Source organism: Lithobates pipiens, unplaced genomic scaffold, assembly GCF_037356315.1.
Source record: "Lithobates pipiens isolate NorthernLeopardFrog02 unplaced genomic scaffold, aLitPip1_a1.2 Scaffold_13, whole genome shotgun sequence".
NCBI classification, from domain to species: domain Eukaryota; kingdom Metazoa; phylum Chordata; class Amphibia; order Anura; family Ranidae; genus Lithobates; species Lithobates pipiens.
Genome location: NW_027507718.1, coordinates 98,028,103 through 98,038,774, shown reverse-complemented (window position 1 = coordinate 98,038,774; position 10,672 = coordinate 98,028,103). Strand labels below are relative to the sequence as shown.

At 39.5% G+C, this 10,672-nt stretch overlaps 1 protein-coding gene across 2 annotated transcripts in view; it reads right to left on the bottom strand.

Moving 5' to 3' along the window:
- Positions 1-1,682: 1,682 nt before the first annotated feature.
- Positions 1,683-10,672, bottom strand: part of LOC143974177 (mitochondrial nicotinamide adenine dinucleotide transporter SLC25A51-like) — a 38,616-nt gene continuing 29,626 nt past the window's right edge. For both annotated transcript variants that reach the window (XM_077475309.1, XM_077475310.1), the window contains one exon: positions 1,683-3,183. In XM_077475309.1, the coding sequence (XP_077331435.1) occupies positions 2,239-3,135 (897 nt within the window). In that variant the 5' untranslated portion in view covers positions 3,136-3,183 and the 3' untranslated portion in view covers positions 1,683-2,238. The remainder of the gene's footprint in view (positions 3,184-10,672) is intronic.

Sequence of the window (10,672 nt, the reverse complement as noted above, 5' to 3'; positions counted from 1 at the left end):
CATAAGGACGTGACCTCTCTAGAGCAAACTGCAGCGGCCGGCGGTGCAAGGCTTTTTGCATTGTGAATACACCATTGATGATAGGCGAGTAGTTTTCTTCTCTTAATAAATATATTTTAAAGACATACTACACTATGGGCTTCCTTCTTTTTCTATGAAATATATGAATGAGAATTTCACCTGTGGATGACAAACCAGATTCCTAGGGAGGCGCCAGAGAGCGGCACAGGGGCTAACACTGTGGAGGCGTTTTTGCCCCAGTAGGGGTAAGGATCTAGTGAGCGCAATACAATTTAATTTCACCAAAGCGCACTGGGGATTTTCTTTGGACACTTGCACAAGTCACCATTTGGAAATTAAATATTGGTCGTGAACTGTTTTGCATATTACAAAACTTTTGCCAGCATTCCACGTTCATAGGAAACTAAGGATTTTTCACATACACTTACATATTATTGTTTTTGTTTTTTTTGCACACCTGAAATTTATAGCAGCATGAGGCCCCTGCTATTGGGCACGGACACTAAATAAATAAAAAAAAATAAAAAATTAATTCGTTAAACGCACCGAAAAGTAGAAATTTCTTAACACTAACGAGTAAAGGGTTTTGTGAATTGAAATATATAACTCATTTAAAAGGTATAGCGCTTGTTCTTTTGAAAACACAGATTTATGCCCTGTACACACGGTCGGACATTCCGATGACAAAATCTGGCCCAAACTTGTCTTGCATACACACGGTCGCACAAACTTGTAGGAAAGTCCGATCGTTCAGAACGAGGCGACGTAAACCATGCAAGACGGGACTATAAAGAAGCCAGTAGCCGATAGCTTTCGTCTCGTAATTTATTCTGAGCATGCGTGGCACTTTGTGCATCGGTATTGTGTACACACGATCGGAATTTAAACAATCGGATTTTGTTGTCGGAAAATTTTAGATCCAGATCTCAAACTTGGCGTGTTGGAAATTCCAACTGAAAAAGTCAGACGGAGCCCACACATGATCAGGATTTCCGACAACACCGTCTGATCGCACATTTTCCGTCGGAAAGTCCGACCGTATGTACAGGGTATTACTGCCTGGATCACCAGATGAAAATAGAAGAAAGAAAGCCTAAAAAATAAAAAGGAGTAGCCGTAAAAAAAAAAAAAAATTATATAAATAATATAAAATGAAAATTATATGTTAAGTTGCAATATAATTAAGGTTTGCTTTTGGGTTTAATACCACTTTAAGTACATTTTTCACAAGTAAAAAAAGTAATTCCTGTAATTTGGTGTATAGAACTGAAATTTTAAACATCAGCTTTTCCAGCTAACTTATGTTGGCTACAAAAACAAAGTGTGTTTGTAGTCCAAATCAGGAGTGGAGCCTAGGGTGACAACGCTGCTCCTCTATAGATATAGTATGGCGAGAGTGAGGGTTATCAACCCAGGAAGCAGCATCTAAGGACTGGTAAATTAATGTATTATACATTTTGTCTTTGAGTTTACATACAGGATGGTATAGAATAGGAGGTGACTAATGGAAAAAAAAAAGAAAATCTGACTACAACAGAAAATACAAAAATGCAGAGAAACAAGGCCTGCACAGAAGAAATAATAAAAAGAAAAGAAGGAAAAAAGAAAAAAAAAGCAGGAGCTGCTAACATGGTTTGTAAGCAGAAACTGCTTCCTTCTCCTTTTGTCATAAGATATTTTAAGTGGTTAATGTGAACATACATAAATCTATAGCAAAGCAATTATGAATATAGAAATATGCCCCAAGAAAAATGAAGGCGAAAGCTCACTTTCCACTTCCCAAAACACTAGTCCTGTTGGCTAATAAAAATTTGATTCACAAATGACGAATAGAACCTGAATACAGATGAACACAACATTGAAAATTATGTATATTATGTGGCCTCCTGAGACCAAAGAACAGACTGCATACTTTAAAGCTTTTCCATCAGATATATAAAGCTCTCCGATAGCAATATTCAAGCAAATATACAGTCAAAATTACTGTCCCTTTAGCGAAAAAGGCTTCATCACTTACACACATAGAACAGACAGGTACTTTATTAACCCAACATGAAGGACTTAATAGTATTTTGAAGCACCTGTCTGTTCATACAAATCAAGATCAGCTGTAATATTTAAGTGGTGTATACATACAATCTCTGTATTTGGTTTTCTGATAATTTGATCCCTACTCTGCAGAAAAAGATATAACAGTGCTTGATCTTACAGTCCACCTCAGAACAGTTTCAATAACAGCTCATACGTTGCATTGATGATACCCCAAGACAGAATAGATCTGTGATAGTTTAGATGGGCACCACGGAATAGGTGCGTCAGTTTTCCATCACGTTCTGTCCATATGGTCATGAGGATTTTTCCAAAGGAAACAAATTCTCCTCCAATCTTTGACTGCATGCGGGCCTTCACCACATTCAGTGGAAAAAACAGGAATCCCAACATGGCTCCAAGCAGTCCACCACAGATGAAATCATTGATTAGGTTAGCACTATAGCCTTTAGCTTCCGGCAAACACTGTTTGATTGGCTTGCGAAGACCAAAAAATAAAGCATTGCTTGGTCCATTGCGGACCAGTATGGGAATTAAACCACGATAATACTCCCTAAATCCATAGGGTCGAAGCACTTTGAAAGCCTGATAAGTATTAGTGAATCGATCGTGGTGTTTGTAATCCTGCAGCAAAGTCTGAATTCTCTCAAAAGGCGTAAGAATGGCTTCTGTAGTTCCTGCAAGGATTGCAGCTACACTCCTTGTAACAATCTCAGGAGAATCTATATGCCTTAGCAAAAGGCTGGAGAAGTCCTCATAAAGGCCAAACATTAGGGCAAGAGTTGTTGTTTTCTGCATAAGTGGGGGGAGTATTCCCCTGTACAAGTTACGGATCCCATCCCTCTCTAGTTGTCTTATAGCATCTCTGGTTCTCAAGCCATAAAGCTGTTGTCTGAAGAGCACTTTCTGGATTGGGAAGGTAATTGCAATGTTTGTGAAGGCAGCAAAGTAGCCACACACATAATGCTTACTAGTTCCAATAGTTAGTTTATGATGCGTAAAGTCTTGTTTTGATTTTGAGAGGACCAAATCACTTTTTCGTTTTTCATGCGCCTCTGAATCCATCACAAATAAAAAGGTGTACTTCTTGTCACACAGAAAACATCAGGTTACCTAAAAGGCAAAAAAAAAAAAAAAACGTAAAACAATTAAAGCGATACTAAAACACACACTGTTTAACCACCTTAAGATCAAATCTATTTTTCAGACTTAGAGTTAGAGGAGGTCTAGAGCTAGAATTATTGCTCCAACAGTCGCGGTGATACCTCACGTGTGTGGTTTGAACACAGTTTTCATATGCGGGCGCTACTCACGTATGCGTTCGCTTCTGCACGCGAGCTCAGCGTGGCGATTTTTTTTTTTTTTTTTACTTTAAAAAGAGGACCTCTTAAATATGAGATCTGGGGTCAAAAAGACCTCAGATCTTGTATTTACACTAACATGCAATAAAAAAAAAAAAAAAAAAAAACAAAGTCCCCTTAAGTGCTATAGTCCCTTTTGCCATGCAATTGTATGGAGTCTTGCGGGGGGCCATCTTCCCCTCACTCAGCTCCATACTGAACACGGAAGGGGACGCGATCACCTCCGCCGGTGGAGGGCACCAGAGAGCGGTGTCCTCTCCCTCCACTGATAAAAGTGATCTTGCGGCGAATCCGCTGTAGAGATCACTTTTAACTGAATGCGGAGCGCCCGCTAAAGTACGGCAGTACGGGCAGTCCGTATTAGTTATCAATTTACATTGTCCCTTCTATTTCTGTATGGGGATGATGGCAATGCAATTTTTTTTTTTTTTTTTTTATTAAAACACTCCAAGTACCTTTTTCCTAATTGATATACAGCTGTCACATGACCCAGATCCTTCCCAGCCTGTCTGCAGGGAAAAATAAGCAGGAGGAGCTTCTAGTCCTCCGCTGCCGGTCACATGTTAAAAAATAAATAAATAAATAAATAAACACAGCCTTTGGAATACAGGAGTAAAAATAAATAATATTAGTAAACGTTTTAACTTGGCATAGATTTGAAATTAACTATTTTTTTTTTAGCAATAACATGGTGTGGGCAGATTTCTGCCAGTCACAGGCTGTGTCACGCCCCTCCAGCCTGTGTCTTAAAGAGTTGAAGCCTCCAATCTACATGTAATATTCCACCCCCATTGTGTTTAGCTAGTTAGTTAGCGTGGAGGAGGAGGGTGGGAGTGTGCTGTCATTTACCACTGTGTATACACCTACACGTGTGACTCTATGGTCACATGGGCTTCTCCGATGTGATAGGGAGGAAATACTCAGCATAGAATCTCACTAAAAACTGAGAATATGCAAAATCCCTAGCAGAATTAGGGACATGGACAGAGGGTAAAGAGTAGCAGGATCAACCACTTTTTTTTCAGAAAAATACAGCTGCAGAAAATGTATCTCAGTGTCTTAGTGAGTATAAACAGCATGTAATACACCATTCGTTTTTTTTTTTTTTTTTTTTTTTATGATGTGGGTTTAGTGACACTTTGAGATCTCCAATAAAATTAAAACTGATCTTGTTTAAAAATTAGGAGCTACTGAAGTCACTGAATATACCTAACAATTCGTCCTCCCTTATCTGCAATGGAGAAGCAGCTGGCTAGTACCAGACAACCTTAACCACATGCTGACTGGGCCATAGCCGAAAGACGGCTACAGTGCTGTCGGCTTATTCTGGGAGGGCGTACATGGATATCCTCACAGAATAGCGCGCACCCGGGAATGTCCATGACCGTCGGGTCCTCCGTGACGTGTTGGGTCCGGAACGGGGTAAAGGGCCAATCACAGCGGCCCTTTACCACATGATCACTTGTCAACAAGCCGGAGCTTCTCCGGTGCAGCTCCTTCCCTCTCCTCGCACTGATCAGTATAGTGTGCGTGGAGAGGAGGGAGCCAGGTGCAGCATGTGTCTGGAATGCCCACAGTGCTGTTCTGTGCCCATCCATGCATCACATGTGCCTATCCAGCCTGCATATATGCTGAAAACATGCTTCATATGGGCCCATCCATGCTCCATCCATCCTGGGCCCATCTATGCTCAATCAGTGCTCATCCGTGCTCCATCCATCCCTGGCTCATCCATGCTCCATCCATCCCTGGCTCATCCGTGCCTTATCTGTGCTCATCCTTGCCACAGCAGTGCTCATCCATGTCGCAATCCTTGCCACTACAATGTGTCCATCACAAAACTGTAATAGGTAGTCAAATTAGATTTGATTTGAAATGTATGCCACCAATGGTGCTCCCTGCATGTTGGTCCTCTGCATGTGGCCAGGCTGTGTAAAAGTCTCACACATGTGGTATCGCCATATATATGTATATATATGTTGGGGTGTCATTTTTTGGTATGTACATGCTAGGTTTTAGAAATATATTTTATAAATGGACAACCTTCTGTTAAAAAAAAAATAAAAATAAAAAGAAGAAAAAAAAGAAAAGAAAAAATTGTTTTCATTTTCTTTCCACGTTTTCCAAAAACTTTTTTTTTTTTTTTTCCCCCACAAAACACATGTTCAAAAGACTCATTATGCCTTATGGAATATATGTTGGGGTGTTTACTTTCCAAAATGGGGTCATTTTGTGGACGTTTCTGTTGTCCTGGTGCTCAAGGGCCTTCAAAAGTGTAAGAGGTAGTCAAAAAAAATGAAACATGCAATTTATGTCTGGTGCTCCCTGCATGTAGGGCCTCTGTATGTGGCCATGCTGTGTAAAAGTCTCACATGTGGTAAAGCCATACTAAGAAGGAGTAGCAGAATGTGTTTTGGGGTGTAATTTGTGGTATGCTGTGTGAGAGAAATAACCTGTTAATAACAATTCTGTGGACAAAAAAAAAAAAAAAAAAAAAGAAAAAAGGAAAAATAAAATCATGTTGCAGAATTGTGGGGAAAAATGACAACTTCAAAAAACTAACAACTTAAAAAAAAAACCACAATGCCCCTTACTAAATACCTTGGGATAGTCTACTTTCCAAAAATAGGCCATTGGGGGGGGGGGGGGGGGGCATTTGTACTTTCCTGGCTTGTTAGGGTCTTAAGAAATGAGATAGGCTGTCAGTACAGCAGGATCTGATCAGGTGATACATTTTCTGTGCTTGGCACCATAGCTTGTAGACTCTATAACTTTCACAAAGACCTAATAATATACACCAATTTGGGTTATTTTTACCAAAGATATGTGACAGTATAAACTTTGGCCAAAATGTATGAAGAAAATGTACTCATTTGCTGAATTTTTTAACTGAAACAAAGAAAATAGCTTTTTCTACAAGTATTTCTGCCTTTTTTCATTCATAGCGCAAACAATAAAAAACCCAGTGGTGATCAAATATCAGCAAAAGAAATCTCTATTTGTGTGAAGAAAAGGACAAAAAATATTCATATGGGTGGCATATTGCCTGACTGAGCAATTGTCATTCAAAATGTGAAAGCACTGAAAGCTGAAAATTGGCAGTGGTCCAGTGGTTAAACACAGTGCCAGTGCTAGCCCCTCTAGTACACCTTGTGGACAAGACAATGCAATCCTTCCCTCAAAACAAAGCAGGCAAGGCTCTTGTCGCATATTGGGAGCTGAGTTCTAATTTCTAAATAATATCAGCTTTACTGTACCACAGAAGAATGGCAAAGAGCAAACATTCTATTTTGTAAATTTACACAAGACAATGAGCTCCGTGAGAACGTTGCATAACAAAACTAGTAGAGCGAGGCCAAGGACACCGACACCATCAAGCTCTTGTAAAGAGAAGGCTCCTAGCATTGGATTACAGCCAGGAGCAGAGAGATATATTGTAACATGCGATTCTTCCCTAGTGTCAGGCTGCTACTCAAGAAATGCAAGTGTATTTTTAACTGAGTTTTAAACAATAAAACCTTTTTTTTTTTTCTCTTTTTTAAACGAGATTATGCTATGGAGATTTCTCGTTCTTCCCCATAACTATCTGCTGTTCAATACGGGATAGAAACTGACGGGTGGATACGATGAAAAAAATCAGCAGTGGACCTTCCCAATATATAAAACACAGAGTTATTGCTGGTTTATAATTTGACCAGCCATAGCCTCTGGTAGGTCATTTTAGGACTTTATTGATAAAGGGGCACAAATATTTGAACAGGAATTTTTGGATCATCTTTTTTGCTGAAGATTGGAATTTGGATTTTGCTAGGCTGCACACATGCATTTGGAGATTTTATATATTTTTTTTTTCCTTTCTTGGACATTTTTTATTTTATTTGTTATATGTTTTTTTTAGTTTTGAAAATATATTCATATACACACACTTTTCTGTCAGCACTGATTAGCAGTTACGAAGATTTCTTTGCAAGAGAAATCGAATATTATGGCAATACACATTGATTTACACACACATAATATAGTCGCACTTGTACTTTAGGTTTATATAGACGCATACATAGTGTTCTAGCACTTGCACTTTATCATTATGCACTAAATATATTTAATAGGAGATAGAATATTGATAGGAAGATGATGGTACATTTATATATAAAATGAAAATGAGTCCATCATTGTTGATTTTAAGAATGGTTCATGCAATTGTGAATTTACTATAGATTTGCGCTATTTTTTGTTTATTTTTATTTCTTACTAATGATACACTAGGATTGAGTAGCACCACTCTCAGCTGAAATCCATAATTAGTCAGCAGGCTCTGTGGCGCTAATTCCCCTTTTTTTTTCCCCCTTTCCCTTGTGGCACTGCAAATTCTCAGTGTTTGTTAACCCAAAAAAAAAAAATAAATAAAAAAAATAAAAAAAAAAAACACACACACACACTAAATTGTCACTGCCAGCCCCTCTATTAGAGGCTGGCACAGCACACTATGCAAGTCATTTTAAAAATTGTTGTAAATACCGATTTTGAGCTCTCTTCAGGCCAGTCACATGACTCACAGACGTTTTACAGCTCCAATGGATGGCTTCTGCGGGAGGAGACGAGTGGCCAGGTGGTCTCCCCTGCTGACGTCAGAGGGAGATCACGGCCCCTCCTGCAGAAACCATCCATCAGAGCTGTAAAGCGTCTGCGAGTCACATGACCAGCCTGAAGACAGAATACAAATTGGTATTTACAGCACTTGTTTTTTACAAGTACTTACATAGTGTGCTATTCCAGCCTCTAATAGAGGAGCCAGCATAGACTTATAAAAACGGCCTAACAAACACTTTAATATTCTATGTTTTAATACTAAGAACTATGCAATCCACTTTTTGTATAAACACTAAGCAATCTTAGTAGGGCACTTTAAAAGTAAAGAAGTCATGACTAAGTTTGCCTCTTTCAAAAGGTGTCATGAGGAAAGTTTGTAAAGAGCAATAAAAGATAACATGTGAAAAAGCAAACAAATTACATTGTAACAAGGTAAAGCATGCCAAAATCTAAATCTGGATATCTGCCATAGAAGACAGCAGTCATCACTGGATTCATTGGTTAATAAATGTTTAAAGAGGGATTTCACTGTGAAAAAAAAAAATATTAAAAGCCAGCAGCTACAAATACTGCAGCTGCTGACTTTTAATAAATGGACACTTACCTGTCCCAGGACCCAGCGATGTCGGCAGCCGAGGCCGATTGCTTGGCTCTCGGCTGCTGCCGCCACCATTCTGGGTGAGGGAATCAGGAAGTGAAGCGTTGCCGCTTCACGTCTCGGTTCCCTACTGCGCATGCACGAGTTGCGCAACGCAATAGGAATTATCTGCGCTGTCTCTGGGACCCGTGTGTGTCCCAGCAGACAGCGCGCAAGGAAAGGAAGAGGCATAGACTCCCGTGGGAGTCTATGCCCGGAAGTGGGTGTAAATACCTGTCTTTGACAGGTATCTGCACCCCCCTCCCCCCTGAAAGGTGCCAATTGTGACACCGGAGGGGGGGGGGGGTTCCGATGAGCTGAAGTTCCACTTTAGGGTGGAACCCCGCTTTAACTGAAAGTTTTGAATCAGTTTAGGCAAAGGATGTCACTAAATTGCAAATTTTACAGCCTATCTTCTACTAAAAAAGTACAAGGATCTTTGTACAAATCATTTATGGTGGGGTTGTGTTTTTTGGACAGGGAAAACCTAATGGATTTGCACATTAGCTACTGTACAAGACAGAATTTACAATAAATGGTATCTGCCCCTCCCAGTTGTTTTTTGCTCAACCCTTTGTCACCTAAGCCTATTTTTGACATTTGTTGCTTACAAATTAAAATCAGTATTTTTTTGCTAGAAAATTACTTAGAACCCCCATACATTTTTTTTTTTTGTAGAGACCCTAGAGAATGAAAATTGTGACCGTTGCAATATTTTATGTCACATGATATTTGCACAGCAGTCTTTCAAATGCATTTTTTGGGGAAAAAGACTTTCATGGAAAAAAATAAAAAAATAAAGTTAGCTCAATTTTTTGGTATAATGTGAAAGATGATGTTCGCCCAGTAAATAGATACCCAACATGTCACTCTTTGAAATTACACACACTTGTGGAATGGCGACAAACTACGGTACCAAAAAAATCTCCATAGGGGACGCTTTAAAAAAAAAAAAAAAAAATAGGATCTTTAACAGCTTACCTGTAAAATCCTTTTCTTTGAAGTACATCATGGGACACAGCGCTATAGTAGTTACTATGTGGGTTATAGGCCACCTTCAGGCGATGGACACTGGCACACCCTAAATTAAAAAGTGCACTCCCTATATAACCCCTCCCACTGGTGGGAGTAACTCAGTTTTGTAGCAAAGCAATACACGTGTATACTAAAGAAGGGAGGGACCTCTGTGTCCCGTGATGTACTTCAAAGAAAACGATTTTACAGGTAAGCAGTTATAAAAATCCTATTTTCTTATCGTACATCATGGGACACAGAGCCATAGAACTCACTATGTGGCATGTCCCATAGCAATGCCAACGTAAGGGAGGGAGACAATAAAAGTAGGGCACTAAGACTAGAGAACTCATACTGCAGCCTGCAGTACACTGCGCCCAAAGGCGATATCCTCATGATCTTTTACATCCACTTGATAGAATCTGGTAAATGTATGGACTGAAGACCAAGTTGCAGCCTTGCAGATCTAAGTCATGGAGGCTTGGTGATGCACTGCCCAAGAAGCACTAACAGCCCTGGAGAAGTGCGCTTTAATATGAACAATCACTTCACTAACCATTTAGAAATAGTAGATTGCGACGCTGTCTGTCCTCTTTTAGGACCGTATGACAACACGAACAAAACATCTGGTTTCATGAATCTGAGCAGAGACACTTTTAATAGACTTTGACCGCTCTCACCACATTAAGAGAATGTAGTGATCTTTCTTCCACAGAACAAGGTTCTGGAAAAAAAATTTAAAAAAAAAAAACGCAGAACAATATCCTGGTTTAAATAAAAAAACAATACTACTTTCGGTAGGCATTCATGGGGCCGCAATACAACCACATCCTTATGAATAAACCAATACGGCTCTTTACAAGAAAGAGCAGGCAACTCTGATAATCTTCCTGCAGAAGATATGGCAACCAAGAAAATGTTTCCTCATCAAGAGGACCAAGGGAATATCTTGTATTGGCTCAAAAGGCTGCTTCTGTAAAGCCGACAGGAGGATTAATCC